Source organism: Centruroides sculpturatus, unplaced genomic scaffold (assembly GCF_000671375.1).
Source record: "Centruroides sculpturatus isolate CEXI.00-Female unplaced genomic scaffold, Cexi_2.0 scaffold758, whole genome shotgun sequence".
NCBI classification, from domain to species: domain Eukaryota; kingdom Metazoa; phylum Arthropoda; class Arachnida; order Scorpiones; family Buthidae; genus Centruroides; species Centruroides sculpturatus.
Genome location: NW_019384917.1, coordinates 292409 through 310471, shown reverse-complemented (window position 1 = coordinate 310471; position 18063 = coordinate 292409). Strand labels below are relative to the sequence as shown.

At 29.7% G+C, this 18063-nt stretch overlaps 3 protein-coding genes across 6 annotated transcripts in view; 2 read left to right on the top strand and 1 right to left on the bottom strand.

Annotated features, from left to right (window-relative positions):
* The window catches only part of LOC111631784 (NADH dehydrogenase [ubiquinone] 1 alpha subcomplex subunit 11-like), a 14570-nt gene extending 12188 nt beyond the window's left edge, over nucleotides 1-2382 (bottom strand). The window contains exon 1 of the mRNA XM_023376094.1: nucleotides 2162-2382. Within this exon, the coding sequence (XP_023231862.1) occupies nucleotides 2162-2282 (121 nt within the window). The 5' untranslated portion in view covers nucleotides 2283-2382. The remainder of the gene's footprint in view (nucleotides 1-2161) is intronic.
* A 1194-nt stretch (nucleotides 2383-3576) lies between these two features.
* LOC111631785 lies at nucleotides 3577-4958 on the top strand. Of its 2 annotated transcripts, XM_023376096.1 has the most exons (4): nucleotides 3577-3954; nucleotides 4071-4169; nucleotides 4240-4727; nucleotides 4824-4958. In XM_023376096.1, the coding sequence occupies exons 2-4, from the start codon at nucleotides 4145-4147 to the stop codon at nucleotides 4836-4838; spliced, it is 528 nt and encodes a 175-aa protein (XP_023231864.1). In that variant the 5' UTR covers nucleotides 3577-3954; nucleotides 4071-4144; the 3' UTR covers nucleotides 4839-4958. The 2 variants fall into 2 exon arrangements, with proteins under 2 accessions (XP_023231864.1, XP_023231863.1); XM_023376095.1 differs by lacking the exon at nucleotides 3577-3954 and having other exon boundaries at nucleotides 4042-4169.
* Nucleotides 4959-6271: 1313 nt separating this feature from the next.
* Nucleotides 6272-18063, top strand: LOC111631769 (ADP-ribosylation factor 6-like). Of its 3 annotated transcripts, none has more exons than XM_023376076.1 (5): nucleotides 6272-6383; nucleotides 11350-11462; nucleotides 11595-11698; nucleotides 16028-16226; nucleotides 17466-18061. In XM_023376076.1, exons 2-5 carry the CDS (start codon nucleotides 11381-11383, stop codon nucleotides 17606-17608), a joined length of 528 nt encoding a protein of 175 aa, XP_023231844.1. In that variant the 5' UTR covers nucleotides 6272-6383; nucleotides 11350-11380; the 3' UTR covers nucleotides 17609-18061. The 3 variants fall into 3 exon arrangements, with proteins under 3 accessions (XP_023231844.1, XP_023231845.1, XP_023231846.1); XM_023376077.1 differs by having other exon boundaries at nucleotides 6296-6383; nucleotides 11343-11462; nucleotides 17466-18063; XM_023376078.1 differs by lacking the exon at nucleotides 6272-6383 and adding an exon at nucleotides 11068-11246 and having other exon boundaries at nucleotides 17466-18063.

The window sequence follows — 18063 nt, the reverse complement described above, 5'->3', positions numbered from 1 at the left end:
AGTCTATTTAGTCGATGTTAAGAGAGATTTTTGTTAATTTTCAACGTTTATTTGCATAGTTTGTTACATAAAGGTTTTTTCAATTTATGTGAGTTTAAAGAGATCTCAGTGATGCTTAAAAAAGAATAAATTTAACATGAAGACTGAGTGATTTTAAGTCTGGTTAGTCTGACTCTGAGTCTGATTAGTTAGAGTGATTAAATTAGCTAGGTGTATACTGTAAAATATGTTGATTTTTGTCTAAATTTTGATTTGTTGATTTCTGTAAGATTTTCTTATTTTTTATTAACCCTCAATACCGAAATAATCCCGGAATCGACTAAGTATAATCCCGAAATCCCGAGATTAGAAATAAGGACCGGGATCGAATTCCCTAATTATATATCATATTTCGTACTTACATTATCCCTCTGAGGTAATACCATTCCAATACAGGGAATATCCTTCTTCTTCCCTCTTACTACTGTATGCTTCATACTTTTTTGTGCATTCTCTACCTCTTATATGTTATAGATTTAATTAAAACTTGTTTCTCTCTTTAAGAAACATTGATATTTACTACAAATTGCACCAGCCCTACTTTAAAACTAATAATTACGGATCGGCCACCTTATTAACTTTTAGAACGTTCTAGGGTTGATGCTATTTCAATCTTCCACCCTACCCAAGGTCCTATCTGTCATTACATCACAGATACATGTGTATCCATCAATAAAGACTTTGTCAACTGTGATACATTATAGAAGGATATTCCCACAATGTTATTCTTAGGAGCATATCTAAACAGATTTTTGTGTGGGAAATCTTACTCATAAAACAGTTAAGGCCTATAAACAAACCAGCATTATGCTTTTATTTGTATTTTGTATTTCTTATGGCTTCGACCATTTCTAACATCATCATTGTAATTAGGAATTGCACATATTTATTTTTTGCCTTATACAAAACAAGTAAATAATCTACACAAAGGCATTGCAGATGTATTTAGCAATACATGAAATCCTGTGTACATTATTAAATGTCTGTGTCTGTTTAAAAGGTCTATGTTGCATTAATGTAAAAATAGAAGTTACTTTTAGGTAATTTACTCACATGTACTATAAATATATAAATAAACTAAAAGCAGTGTTACCAATATAAAACCCCTGAACAGACCTGGAACAACACCTAAAACTAACAGAGTTCACTCTAAAAACTAAAATGATGGTACTTTTCAGTTAATGGGATGCCAGAAGACGATCACAAAAGTCTATCGCATTTAACAATTTAGCCCACTCAACTGTGCCAGCTTCGAGTACCCCCACTCGACTGTTCACAGAATACTCGATGTTATATAGTTTTAGTGGCTCGCCCCCACACGGATGCTGAAATGCAAGCGATAGCAAGCACCAAAGCGTGCATCTACATGTGAAGCATGTAGAATAGGCCGTATACCGATACGTATTAAAAACTGAACTTTGGAGACTCGTGAAGACAATTCTGGGGTGATGTGAAATCCCTCTTTCAGAGCTTGAATCTTACCCATTGCTGTACATATCAGCTGGCATCCCGTTAACCAAAAAGTACCAGAACAACTTCCCCAAATAGTTTTGCTCCAGGTACAATACACGTCAAAAAAAATAGTCTTTCGACGATCCAGAGAAACAAATTTTCACTCTAGCGCACAGATGGAGCAAAAGCATTCTACGACGAAGCAACGTTCCGAATCTCGCCGCAAGAACAGTCGCTAGTCACGCAACCTTTGGAAGTTCCTCCCGATCGCCGAAACTTCATAACAAATACGGATAGGGTCACCAGACGTCCCGTATCGTAGGACTTTATTCTAAGAGTTGTTCCTACAATGAAGCGTCTTTTTATTTTTCCAATTTTAAATCTATTTCTATCAGACATTCACATCCTGGGACTGAAGCATTCCAGTATCTTATGGGAAAAATATCATTTTGTTCAGGATTTTATCCTCACGTATCTGGCAACATCGACTACATTTTCCCCCTAAATTTAGCAGGATAGGGGAAATTTAGGGGGAAAACCCTAAGTTGGCATCACTGCGTGTTACATTTATGTTTATGTATTATAGCTTGATAAGCCTGTAATTTAAACCATAAACATACTTGGAAACCGATTAAATATTTAAAATAATAGCACGCTTCATCCTCCTTACCTACTATAGATCCTTTTAATGTCCAATAAAAAACATTTTCGATGCATGGTTTATCCTGGGGATTTTCGAATAAATAATCGTAAGTTCTTTCCTTTAGAGGATTTCGAAAACTTATTGCCATTTCATACGTAAAATATTATTTATTTTGCCAACAGATATCCAAACCTCCTCGACTTCACCTTCGTACTTTAATTCTACATTTAACCGCTAGAGGCGCTGTCCGCTTAATCGTTGTTAATTAATTCTTAATTTTAAGAAATTAAACAATTGGAGTTTTTACCGTTTTCAATTTAAACTGTAAAATATTATGAATATAATTTTTTAATTATAATTTGAAAAAGTTCTATATTTAATTATTATTTAATTTTTGACATTTTTTAAAAACTATTTTCGCCCTAAGAGGGCCTCTTTTAGCAAGCCCATTATGGATTCGGCAAGGCGCACAATGGGGTAGCCGGGTGGTGAGGGACGGGAGACGACATATTACGGAACAGATAATCCATAAAAATTCCGAGAGTTCTACTCGAACTCGAACCCTGTCTCTCTGACATCCCTATAAAACCAGTGACGGCCGAATCGAGGTGACATCTTATCGCTCTGGAGGACCCGGGATCGAATCCGGATGGATCAAAAATGCAATGCTCTGAAATTTTTCAGAGTAAACCCATTGTGGACCTGGCCGAACTCATAATTGGCTTGCTAAAAGAGGCTCTCTTAGTACCCACAGGACTGAAAGAGTTTTAAAAAAGTCTAAAACCAGTATTCAATATTGTATACTATACCCGGGTTCTTCCGGAGCCATTGTTATTCTACTATATATCGAACATAACTTTGTGACTTTTATATGTCAGGTCTCGTTCTCGTCCTCTCCCATTTTGGACCCGGCTGAATCCATGATGAGAATGCCAAAAAGAATCTTTCGTGCCCACAGTGCGAAGAGAGTAAAAAAAAGAAAAAAATTCCTATTCGATGCCCAGTGACATTATACTATGAATCTGATTTAATTCAAAGCGTATCCAATATCGATTGAATTCGTGACTATTCTATAAAATATCTATACATTTTATAATCTTAAGAATAAAGGATATTTTAGATTTCTAAACAGTGATTTTTTTAAGCTGTGGGCAGTAGGAGGGTTTTTGAATTATATCCAACATAGGCACTACCGCTCTTAGTGACTTCCGCATTTTGTAAAAATTAAATGGACTAAACGGAAAACTCCACGTGGCCAGCCCGTCCTGGTGATCAGGAAACAGAACCGCTTGGTCACTTTTTTTTATTTATTTATTTAACTCCATTCGCCCCTGTGGGCACTAAGAGGGCCTCTATTAGCAAGCCCATTACGGGTTCGACCAGGACCACAATGGAGCGACCGGGTTGTGAGGAATTGAACCACTGTCTCGGATGAACCACGTCCGAAAAGTTTCTAGAGGGTATAGACCGCCCAAATTCCTTATCCTGGATGGGATAGAATTGCCAGGCGCTTGAAATTCGGCCAGGTTTGACCGAGTGGTGAGGGAAAATGCCTGATTTATCTAGAATAAAGTGAAAAATTGCTGGAGTTTTTCGATACCTGGATTCGATCCTGTCGCTAACTGCATCATCACTAACTACATCGTTCATCCGACAAGATATAGTTACTCTTATGTATAGAGAGTTGTCTATATAGCATCTACCTTTGTATCATAAGTTATAGTCAAACTTCGATTTAGCACCACCGTTTGTTTGTCTCCGAAACCGCACTAAATCGAGTGCAGAGCTAAATTGGAGTACTTCAACTGAAGAATTTCAAAGTATGCTATTCTATATTTATATAAAAATATTGACGAATTGCATTAGTTATATTTTATAAAAATGAAGAAATCAACAATGAGTATATTTTTAAAACAATTTCATGCTTCACAATTAGTCTTTTGTTTCAGAAAAATTCTTGACAGATCTCTTAGACAGTAATTTTTTTCTTTTTAATTGATTAATTCATCAATGATAGACATGAGTACACTTCATGGTAAGAAAAGATAAAATATTTTAAAAATAATTCTAATGTAGTATTAATTAATATAAATATATGTTGTTAGATATCCAAAGATCGAAAGCTGCGAAATCCATACAGAAATGGTTCATTGTGAATCAATACAGAAAACATGTCTTACATAATGCAGACGTAACTAGAATTACTGCCTTAAAAGCTATTCAAGATAAATATATAAAAGATAATAAAGAGTCAATGAAGTCTTTGCAAAAGTTGTTCTGCAAATTGCAATATAATAAAAATACTGTTTTGTATGTGATACCAGAAGAAGATGAGCGTATTTCGGACAAGGAAGATGAAACCAAAATAGAAAATATTTCTCCTAATAATGAAAATGAAATGCACCAGGAAGCATTTCAAACACAACAAAACTTTCAGAATAACGCAACATTACTCCTGGTAGCATTTAAGAAAAAGCAATGTAAATCGGTCATTGCCATCCAGAAATGGTATCGGACTTTGAAATATGGCCAAAGAAAAATGTCATTTAACACTAAATTAATTACGAGGAATAAATTAAGAAAAGAAAACAATGTAAGTGAATGTATTTAATATTAATTATCATTCAAAAGATATTTAAAATTTTATTTGTTAAATATTAATATTTACAAATGAAACAATTTATTGCAGCTTTCAAAATTCTGAATTGGTATAGACAGCAACAAAAATTCACGTGTTTTAACGTATTGAATTATAAAGAAAATGAGATATCTAGATATTAAGAAAAAAATTCTCAGTAAATTTATTCTTTTGATTATAAAATAAATGAAGAGATTCAAAATAAGAAGAATGGCTTCTGCTTCATTTCACACTTCATTTCTAGTCTTTTCATTTTATTTTGTCAATCCCATCAGTGGCCGAGTGGTTAAAACCACTTAACACTGGTCGTGGGTACGCACTTCACCAAAGGGCTGGGGCCAAGTGGAGTTTTCCGGATTTTCTTCCCGTTCCTAACTCCTAAATATAAGCCAATTTTCCATTGAAAGTCCTTCCGGGAGTCATTTCCACCTCGGCAGATCACCCACGTTTAACTCTTTCAGTCCTGTGCCTATAGACACTACTGTGCCTTTTTTCGGGTCCAATATGGACGGCCAAGTGAGGAACTTCTTTGATTTATCCTGGATAGACTTATTAAAAAAAATTCTTGAGGTTGTTAACTCGGACGCAAAGCCAAATTTCCCCAGTGCCTCAGGCTAACGCCTCGTCCATTCATGTACAGTATACGATCTCTTCGAGAAAGAAACCGAGTTGGCCCTTGTATCGGTTAGTTTGGTACGAGCTTCTAGTCTATATCGCTCCGTGTGACGCAATTGTCATGTAATAGTAGTTGTATGCGTTTTTCATGGTCGTTAAGCGGGGAATAATGCCTTCCGGGAGGTCTTTTAAGGGTAACTGGCCCCTATTCAGGCGTTACAGACGTGGAGAAAACCCGGAAAAAGCCACGTGGCCAGCCCGTCTTGGCGAGGCGCAAAGACACGACCAAACAAACTCCCAGTATTCAGGGAACGGATCCGCTTGGCCACTGGTGGGGCGAGTCGACCCTTTCTAATAGAAAACTTATACCGCCATATTTTTTTTTCTACTTTTTTTTTTAACTCTTTCCGCATTGTGGGCACTAAGAGGGCCTTTTTTTGCCAGCCCATTATGGGTTCGGCCAGGCCCACAATGGGGCTGCCGGGTGGTGAGGGACGGGGCCCGACATATTCAAATGGACCACCCCCCGAAAAATTCCTGGGGATTTTTCGACCTGTTCGGATTCGAACCCGGGTCCCCCAGAGCGGTAGGCTGCCATCTTGACCGCTCGGCAATATATAACATTTGAAACCAGACGTTTTATTTTTATTAATTTTAATACAAATTAAATAAAATATTGAGCATAATTAGTTATGCCAATTAATTTTGTCGAGATTTTATATTACCTTCTAAAATTATACATACGTTATTTTAAAATAAACAAAAATAATTAATTTAAGTAATATTAAAATAATAATCGTAATTAAGTAATATAAAATAATTTAACAAATATAATTAGATTAATAACCAGGAATTTAATTTACATTTGGGCTACATTTGGTCAATTTACGATTTCCGTTACGGATTAATTCGGCACTTACGATCTAGTTAAGAAATAGGTAAAAGTGTTGTTTTCATGTTCGTATTTTCGCATATTGTAAAATTTATAAATTTATGGTAAGTATTTTTTTTTTATTACACCAAACATTCCGTCAATTGCATATAATCATTTGATAAATGCACGTATTATATTTATCCTCCGCAATATTTAAATTACTATCCTTTACCACTACCGGTGTAGGGCAGTTACGCACTTATTCACCATGTTTCAGTTCTAATTCTTTAATATATTTATGAAATTTAACGCGAAATTATTATTATCGAATACAAATAAACACTTATTAAGTTACAAAGAAAATGATTCGTTTAAATTAGAAGTCACGTGATATCAGTTGAAAATATTTGAAGTTGTGTAACACAAAAATTATTCTGAGAACTCCAAATGTGTAAAATTGAAAAATTCTTTGGTTTTTAAAAAAAAAAAAAAATAAAATGATATCAAGAAACACATTTTCAAAAAGAAAAAGGATGTTAAATATAATTAATTTCTTAAATCTCATTTTATAAAGTGTTTGGAATTTACAAATGCGACAGTGGCTCGTTATCTTATGGGCAGAAAGGGCAATTGCCCGGTTGCCCGACCGATCTTTTTTATAAGGAAGCGATCCCGTACGTGGCACCCCTAGTTCAAATTTGACCGGGACCCACGAAGCTGTATGCGCTACTGATGTGAAATAACGGTCTTATTTTCAGAAATACTGGAGTGAGAAATAAACGGCCACAAACGAAATGTTTTTTTAACCGGTAATTGAAATTAAACTAAACTTCCAAACGTTTTCGGCCTTCGCCGAGGCCTGCTTCAGGTAACGAACTAAACCGACTTTGTAGATAATCGTTCTAACGGTCCAACTTGGAAGCCAGTCTAGTTCATTACCCGAAGCAGGCCTTGACGAAGGCCGAAAACGTTTGGAAGTTTAGTTTAAGTTCAATTACTGGTTAAAAAAGGTTTTGTTTGTGGCTGTCTACTGATGTGAAACAGAAAATGTCAAAGGTTTTCAAATTCTTATTGATATTTAACTGGAAATGTATTTAAAAACAAAATTTTAATATTTCGATATTAATTATCCGTTTTGGCATTTATACTTCAAATATATGATGTAATTTTACTGTAAGGATGCTTAATTGAAGCATTAAACAAATATTTAATAAGAAAACACCATAAAATTCAATTTAGTATACTATACATACTACTGTGAAAGTAATGTGAATGATAGGAAATCATCTAAATCCACATAAATACGAATAAATGTATTTATACGAATTTAGGTGGGACAGACTTATGTGGATGATAGGAAATGGTCTAACTCCAGATAAATGCAGCAAGCCCTTACTTACCCCTGTATTCACCAACATAGAGTTAGAGTTAAAAGTTATTCAATAAGTGTTCACGTATTAAAAGTAAAGCAAATGGTGATTGATTAACTCGAGATTTAACTCTAACTCGTGTTTGTGAATACAGGGGTTAATGTCATTAATACATTCTTGGGAACTGCAACATTAAATGAAAATGATGTATGACAAAACAAATTTTATTATAGGCCAATTGATATTGATATAATTTGGTTAATATTAATCTAATTAGATTGTTTTTGCAACTTACAGAATTTATTTCCCACCTAGTAGAATCAATTTTACTGTTAAAAAGAAAATTCAACAGTGATAATTGTAAATAATTACAAATGTACTTGTATCTTTTCAAAATGACATAACAAAACAACACATATATGGATTTAGATGATTTCCCGTCACTCGAAAGTCAGTTTCATTGTGGATAAAATCTTAATCATAACAGAGGGAATTGATTCTAGTTTCTACAGTCCATGCCTAACATTAGCAATAAACTGATTTTTTTCTTTTTAACTTGATAATTCCACATTTAATATTGCGTCAGTGTATAACTTTTAAATATTACGAATTCTTGAGTATTTTAACATGATAAAATATTTTATAACTTTATTGTTTACGCATATGTTCACATATTGAATTTTATAAATAAATAAGATGATTTTACTGTATTTTAAAATTTTGATCCTGTTTTTTTTATACAATTATGTATTTTTGTTTTAATTATAACAAGGATTTTTACTGTAAATATTTATACCATATTTAGAATAAAAATTCTTTGTACAAGTCGACCCCCTATAACACTGTTAATTATTCCGTTTTATATGAATTCCATGTTGTATGAGTCACTTGGATTTTACAAATACGTGTGCCCAGCTGTGAATGGCTCGCGAATTTGTAAAATCCAAGTGACTCATACAACATGGAATTCATATAACACGGAATTATCAACAGTGTTATAGGGGGGTCAACTTGTATTTATCATATTTAGGAAAAAGTGCAAACATCTTAGAATTAATTATAATTTCAGTTCTTCGGGTAGAATATTTTGAATATAAATCTAATATGTAAGGCCTGTTTGTTTTTAAATAATTAATTATTATTAAAACTCTTTTTAATTTTAAACCACAAGATTAAATATCACTTTAACATCTTTTAATTTTTAATGTAAAGAATATGCATTAAATAATATAGAATATAAGATAAATATCATCTCCTCAGAAACAGTCAAGATATAATTAATCTACGTCTAACATTTTTTAAGATACATCCTGTTTTTATCTACAGAAGCAAAGTGAAGAGAATTAGAACACGTTTGCTAATTTTGTTTCATTATAATATTTAAACTACTTAGACACAAGATATTTAGTTTAAAAATTATATGAAGAAATAAACATTATTTTTAGATTAATAAATAGCTTCTTAGATGGGAGGGAAGTAGTATTAAATATTATTAAATAATAGTAAAAAAACCAATTTTTTTTTTAATACGAGATTTGCTGCACGAACTATTAAAGTGCATAAAATATCTTTATTTTAGCCAATTCATCCATAGAATTATTTTACGATTACAAAACTTTTATAAATAATGTAGTTTCATGCTCATAGATATCCAGTTGTTGAATGAGAAATTGCTACCGGTTATTTGATATGCGCGTACGTAGTAATATTTCTTCCACGAGTAGATATTGCATTAAGTTTACGGAATATTAAATTTTGTAAGAATTATATAATTTGAAATTTATTTATTTTTCAATACTATAGAGGAAATGACTAATAATATAAATTACGATTTATTCTGGTAATCGAGCTGATCGAAAATTTATTATAGAATGATTGATAGATTATTGAATAACGCACCTTGCTAGCGCGCTGTAGACATTATGGGACTTATAGAATAAAATCAGCAGCATTTTTTGGTTTTGTTTATGCTTCTTAATTGAAATATATACTATTTATGTATTATTAATGAGCTAAGGATAAGTCAGAAACTATATCAAAACCCGTTGAAGTAGTGTTATTACAGTCAAACGGTATCACAGCCTTAAAGAAAAACTTAGTATTTAATTTAAATGTGTTTTGTAGCATGAGTTATATTAGAAAGTATAGCTTATATTATATACATGCAAAACTTATTTATGTATTACAAACTGTTTTGAGAAATAAAAATCCTATATATTAATGGTGCGTAGTTTAGAAATAAACTGCGCGCCATTAATATATAGAATGTTTATTTCTCAAAACAGTTTATAATACATAAATAAGGAAAGTTTTGCATGTATATAATATTTTTAAAAGCATTATGAATATATGTAGCAATATGTTTTGACATTTTAAAGTATTTCATAAGCAAAGAAAAATGTTATTTTACTGATACGGATATACTTACCATACTTGCGTCTAAAATTTTAAATTAAAATTAAGCATAACAAGTCTCTCTGTTTTGTTAATAGTAGTAATTTCTGAAAGAATTTTAAAGACGCAAATTAATTATTTCGGTTTTTTATCAAACGATAAGTCGTTTTAAAATAAATTTTTAATTACTATTATTTAAGAAATAGTGGATTTAAACTACGATAATCATTCTACCTGAAAATTTTATATTAAATATCCTTTAAAAATTATAATAAATAATAATAATCAGTTTGTTTTTCTAGTATGTGATATGATAAAAATCAGAAAAATATTTCTGTAACCGTTTTTTTTTTTTTTTTTTTTTTTAAACAAGATACGGTAATGACAATTCAGCTGTAAAATATGGGTCAGCAGCACAAACTGATAGTATTTTTGTTTATATTAACAGGTATATATTATTTGGTGGTCAGTTTTTTGTTGAAAATTCAAAAATTTATTTATTTGTTTTATTTAAAAACGTCTCATTGTGTTGGTTGTTATTTTAAAAAAAAAGAGGAGGAGGAAAAAAAATAATAGCAGTTACGTAGCTACAGGTAAGAAGAGTAGGCAGATGCCCTTTAATTCCAAGGGCATACAAAGTTAGGCAAGAAATTCTTTACATCATTTTTTCTGTAGGAGGATGTGAATTTTCCTGCAGGTTGATTTATTTATGCCCCTTTTTTTTCTTCTTTTTTAAGTTATTTATTGTTATAGTTTTTAATACGATCATTCTGAAAATTTAATGTTTGTTACTGCATATACTGTCTAATAGAATTAGAAGATATTTATAAATTGAATTTTTTTTGAGCATTAAGTATATATATTAAGTTTTTTATTTATTTAAAATGTTTGTATTAATTATTTTCATTTTTTCATACAATTTGATGTGGCGTAGGTGTTGTGTCTAAACTATTTATGTGTAAATTTGTATATTAAACAAATTATATCCATTACTTTTATGCTGAAGGAAGCTGATTGTTAATTAAATGTGTTGATAACAAGGAATGATTTCGTTTTATTATTAACATTCAAGGACAACGTTCTCATACAATAGAAAACAATCGCAAGAGTAGTATCTATTAAAATAATCTACGAAATGTCTGATTCTCCTTTCAGTCCATTTAAATAATTTTACTTAATTTCTAGCTCTGTAAAAGTATTGAAATGATTGCAATTTTGTCGGTATTATTATTATTATTTTTAATTTTCTATGGGAATTTTACTATAACGTTAAATACACGCTGGTAATGCAATTTAATCTTTATTACTTTTTTAATGGTGTTAGATTACTATCTCGAATTGCTTACCGAGAAGAGATGGGGAAGTTGTTGTCAAAGATATTTGGAAATAAAGAAATGAGAATTTTAATGTTAGGATTAGACGCAGCTGGTAAAACAAGTAAGGAAACCGATTTTTATTAATTATAAATGCGTAATTCTTAAGAAGTTGGATATTATTTAAGTTTTTTTTTAAAATAAGATTAATATGTAAATAATACTGTTGTGTCATTAATTTCCTTTTTACAAGCAGCTATTCTGTACAAGTTAAAACTCGGCCATTCGGTTACAACTATACCTACTGTTGGATTTAATGTAGAAACTGTGTCATATAAAAATGTTAAATTTAATGTTTGGGTATGTATGTTCTGAATTTTATATCAATTTTTTAATATAGTTTTAAACACGTTTAATATATTTAATTAAAAATTGTCTCAAAATAGAGTTAAACAGGTTTCATAACTTTGAAGAAAATCGCGTAAAGTTTAACGTCGTATGATTCTATTCAGTTTATTTATCTAATAAAATAATAAGTAATGCACTATAATGTACTTAATATCTTTTTGTTTGCTGGTTTCAGTTAATTATCTTAATTAAAATCTGACCAATCTGTTATGATATATTTCAACGTCTGCAATTATCGACACAATACTTGATTAAAATTGTTCCTTTTTTTTTTTTTTTTTTTTGCATGAGAACATGATTCATCTTCTGTTTTGGAACCTTCTTTCATTCTCTTATTTGACGATTTGACTATATTACTAGTAGACGTTTATTTTTTTCTTAGTTTTTGGTATTCCTTTCTTCTGTTTGCTGGTTTTCAGGGGNTTCTACCTGGTAGTAGTAAATTTTAGTTAACGGCATGAAAGCATGTATCTTTGAGTACCTTTATATTCTTTAATAGTGTGGTTATATCATAAATCGGTTCCTATGATTGAATTAATGAAATTAAACATGTCCTATCAACTGTCGACAAGTGGCTATTCTCCATTTTTATTTTTTGTGTTATAAACAAGAGCTGTACTTGTGATAAATCTACATGCACTCATTGTTTACAGCAAGTTATGGGAGATTTTTTGTCTCCCATAAAAATTGCCTTGTGTGTCATGACCTTATAACATTGCCTCTCAGAATCACCAAACTCCTCGCACTATACGACGTTGGTTTTGTTTAATTTTGTCTTATTACTTTACAACATGAATCCAATATATTTGGGTTATAATTTTCAAATTGAAGACCTTTACATTCCCCCCTGTTGTCTGTCTGTCTGTCTGTCCTTTGTTAATCTTGAGAACAGAGTTAGATAGATGAAAATAAAGACCAGATATGTAAAGCTTAGGGGTCGGAAATCCTGATTAACTGTATTAAGACCAGACCAGAAGACACATGACTTTTTAATTAAAATATGATTAAAAATTGCAGCCTGCATCGTGACAATGTCACAATAATATACATTCAGTTTTGTTTATTAATATTTCTGTAAAAGATTTGTTGTTATAACAAATCTTTTACAGCTGAATCAAATAATAAAGTATAATTGCAAATTAATCAATGCCAATTAACAAAAGACTTAAACGTACACATAATAAATATATTACAAATGAATAAGGAAGTTAAATATCGAAATTAAGATAGAAATGAAACTATATGAGTCATAATTGATCATTTAATTTATTAAAGTATTAATTCAAAGATACGCTTTGATTTAAACTTATAAAATTCATCTACTTTGGAATTTATGAAGTTGAATAGGATACAGGTTATATATTTAAAAACATTACTTAAAAAATATTTTGATTACTTTGATTTGACTAGGGTTCTAGGGTTTTTTTTTTTCCATCATCCCTTTGAAATACGAAGGATTTAAAGTTCAGTTTTTAATCAGGATATTGTATGTGATTGAACCTTTGCTAACAACATAAATTAAAATCTTAATAAACGTTACAATTAACATAAATTGGATGTGAAAGTTAAAAAATTGCAAATTGAAAGAAAATAAAATGAATTAAAAATGATATTTATTAGAAAAAATGTTTTTTCAATATTGATATTTCTCTACTGTTTGAAAAATCTTGGTTTAGAACTTATAGAAAAGTGAATAGTGATCTGCTTTATTTACAAATACATTATTTTCATTTTATATAAAATAAACACTTTCCATATATAAAAAATATATTAAAAAATGAACAAATTTTATTGGATGAAATCCGAGAAAATAGACATTATCCTGCTATTCTGGAATCCCATCTTACATTTGGGTTTAGAATCTGGAGAATTTTTTGTGCACAGTCTATTCCAGATATGGTGGGTCCTATCTTTCATTATCTAACCGATCCCATTGTGTGCCCAGCTAAATCTGTAATGGGCATGGAAAAATATTCCCTTTAGTGTTCGTAAGGTAAAAAGAGCTCTATGAAAAAACTATTAGATTTATCATTATACTAGATTTTCTTTTATAACTAAATAATCAACTTTGTAGTAATACATGAGAAAATGAGACTTATTTTACAATAATTTTTAATTAAGGTTTTATGATTAAAGTGTAGAATATAGTTTATAAAGCATATATATAATACTCTAAAATTATTAAATATTCTGTTTGTGAGGTGTACATACTTTGATACTTTATTGAGATATTCAGAAATTCTATATGACTTATTAATACAGTAGAGCCTTGAAAACTCGGCACTTCGGATAACTCGGCCACACCTTGGCAGGGCAAAAATACCCTTAGATAATTAATTTTCATCATAGACAGCTTTATGCCTCATAAAGTATTTTTCTGAGGTCTGTCTTATCAAGTAAATTACTGTACACAGTGTATTCATTAATTTTCATTTTCATGTAGGCTCTATGCCTTCATAAAGGATGTACTTTTCCTTTGTTTAAGGGTATTTGGGCAGTTTATTCTCTGTTGTATTCTCAAGCAAACAATACATACAAGTATAGTACAATATTTTCTGAGGAAACATGCATACTTATCCTTTTTTAACCCATTCCCGATAACCCGGCATTTTCACAAACTCGGCCACCCTTCGGTCCACATTAGGCTGAGTTTTCGAGGCTCTACTGTACTAATTATGCTGTTAGCTGTATGAAATACAATTAGCATGTACTGTTAATAATAATTTTACAATATGCATTGCAAATAATGGCATTTCCAAAAAAATATATATTTCAAGTAAAAAAATAAATTGGATAACAACCGCAATGAATATAGTTTATAAACTAGTTTCTGCGTACACCCTTTAAAAATATAAAGCCATTTTGATCAGAATAAGTGAAAAATTCTTTATTTTAGAATATAGGCATTTATTGCTATTATGGTGGTTTAGGTTCCAGATCACTGCCATAAAATAAAGTGAGTGTTGCTTTAAAGCAACTCGCAACCTTCTTTCAGCTGTCACTGCATACAAAAGCCAAAAATAATAATTTAAATGATAACCAAAATTAATATACATCAAATATTTTATCTATGTATATAATTTGGAATTCATTAAACATTTAATAACTGTAGAAACCAGTGCTTTATAAACATTTAAATTAAATACTGTATATATACATATATAAAACAGAATATGCACATGATACATAATTTGTATAACCTGCATAAAAATGAGAATTAAGTAAATATTTTCTTAGAATTAATTTTTACATAACTACTTTTTGACATAATATCAGAGGAATATACGATGTTACATATAATTTATAAGTAATATTATAACAATGTAATCTGTATAAATGCCAAACTAGTATGTTTATATACTGTATGTATATGTATGAGTGATTCAAATACATCAGTTTAAATCTTTGTGATTTATCTTATTAAAGTCATATATGCAAAAATTTAGAATCATGTGAAAATCCTTAAATAATAACATAAAAATAAAATAATAACATAAGCATATTTAGAAACTCTATAAGGATAAAATATAAAATGAGTTTCCCTAATAAAAAATGATAATTATTTCACCCCGTAACTTCTATGATGATTTATAAAAACACACGTTAATTCGATATTTTAAGGTAAAATGTAAATTAATTATATAACTTGTGAATTAATGAACTACCATCATACTTTTTGATAATTGAATAAACCCACATTGCATTATAAACAACTGGTTGTTGCAAATATAGTGGTAATAGCTCATTAATCATTCATTACTTCAAGGACTAATATCTTGATAATTCAGTATTGAATCATGTAATATTTAAAAATTTCTGATGCAATTTTCTAATATTGATAATGTCTTTAGATAAAGGTTTAATTAAAGTAGATTTTAAATTATATTTTGAAAGGAATATGGAGAGAATATATTTTGATAACTGGGAAACTAATAATTTTATTAATAGACTAAAGTAAATATATATTTTATATAAGTGTACTTTGTATACATATTTAATATTACATAAATATGTGAAACTATCTAGTTTTAGAGTTTATATATAATAATTTTATTATCGTTTTTTTAATTCATTATTTCCAAGTAAAATGAATATGATTGAAATTATTGGCTTCATTTGATTATCGGAAGCTTGTGTATTTGTATGATATTATAACCAAATAATTAGGTTGCATTACTTTAAAATATATATATATTAACTCCTAATTTTTATTTTAACATCAATTGCTATATTGCTTTATTTGTCTTATTCTAATTTTAAAATGTTTACTTTTAATAATAGGATGTTGGTGGTCAAGATAAAATTCGTCCTTTGTGGAGACATTACTATACAGGTACACAAGGCTTGATATTTGTTGTAGACTGCGCTGATCGTGATAGAATCGACGAAGCCAAACAAGAGCTTCACAGGATAATAAACGATCGTGAAATGAGGAATGCCATTATTTTAGTGTTTGCGAATAAACAGGATTTACCAAATGGTATGTTCTGAGAATCATATATTTATATTTTAGTAATATGATATACATTTACATTTTCTGTAGTCTTTAACAATTGAGNACTTCATAGTCTTGTTCCCCAAAATGCATCCTCATATAAACGGTATTTGTACTTTAAAACCTGGCGATCTATTTGCTATAAAGCTCGTTTTGTTTCTAAAATTCTATTAACTCGAAAGTTTTTTTTTTCAAAAATTCGTTTAGTTCTTATTCTCAACATTATTCTTTATTGTTTCTTAAATCGTATTTTTTAATTCACATTAGTAGATTCAAAAACTATCGAGCTCCAGATACACACGACACTGTCATTACAGTATTTTTTTTAATATTTTCATATTACTACAAATATATATATATATTGTTTTCTTTCTTTGTATAAAAATAAATGTAAAGAAAAATGTACAGTGTCTAAAAAATACACTGAAAATGGAAAAAATATATACTTTACTTTAAGGCTTCTTCTTCACATTAGTTTTCATTACCTTTCTTATTGTGTCAAGTAGAATTTCACAAAGTTCTTCCTCAAAAAGAGTCGATAGGTCACAGTATTAAGTACCAATTCATATAAGATGATGTCAATGTAATTTATCCTTTTACCTGGATAGACATCAATACAACATTTTATAATTATGTGAATATGAAAACTTAAAAACTTTGTTAACAAATCAGGTTAATTTACTTTTTTAGTATAAAAGCAGTTCAGTCTGGTTAATCTGGATGTTCTGTAATCTAGTTTTCGTTAACCTGTTCAACCTATAAGTCCAAACATACGCTTTGAATAAAAGAAAAATTAAATTTTCTATGAAATTTTCATATTATTTTGTCTGCGTTCTGTGCAATACATGGATACATTCATTAATTTATTTTTGCTGTACATATCATTACATCTAGACAGTTTAATCTCAAAAATTTTTCCTTCATTTATTAATTCAGATTAATCAGAACATACTACAAATATTATTTAATGTTATTTTTATGTTATTTAGTATTTAAAAATGTTAAAAAGGTACTGTAAAATAAATCTGAAAATTAGTTTTTATTGTAGTTTAAGTGAAATAATAATTCTGTTCATTATAAATCATTATTCAGAGATTAAGCTTTGAATCCTATAGAATGTGAATGCCAATAATATTTTATTTGCATGCTGTAATATCTATAATGATTCAAAATTTAATAGGATCTGATGGAAATCAAACATTTATGTAATCATAATTTTTACAGCTATGAAGCCACACGAAATACAAGAAAAATTAGGATTAACACGCATCAGAGATAGAAACTGGTACGTGCAACCAGCCTGCGCAACCACTGGAGATGGTCTCTACGAAGGACTGATGTGGTTAACGTCAAATCACAAGTCATGATAGGAAATTTTAACATATTTTATCTAATTAGATCTATCAAAATCTTATTGTCATTTAAATTCCTACTGCCATTTATGCTCTAAGCTCTGAGCGGATTGTCTTCCTTATTAAATATTTACATTTGCTAGTAATTAGAAAAATATTAAAATTATGCATTTATTTGTAATATTTTTCAGTATTCAGCATGCATATGTATAGTGTAACAACATTACTCCAAATTTATATACTCAAAATGTATTTAGAAATAAAATACTTACTGAATATTTCATAACATTACAAATATAAATACAACATGCATTCTTAATAGACATTTTATAAATTATAAAAATATATATATATATAAAAAAAATAAAATAAAAAGGAACAAAATATATATATTTACAATGCTCAACTTTACCCGTTGATTGATAACATCATTTTATATAAAATGTGTCTTATAATGGCATAACTTTTAA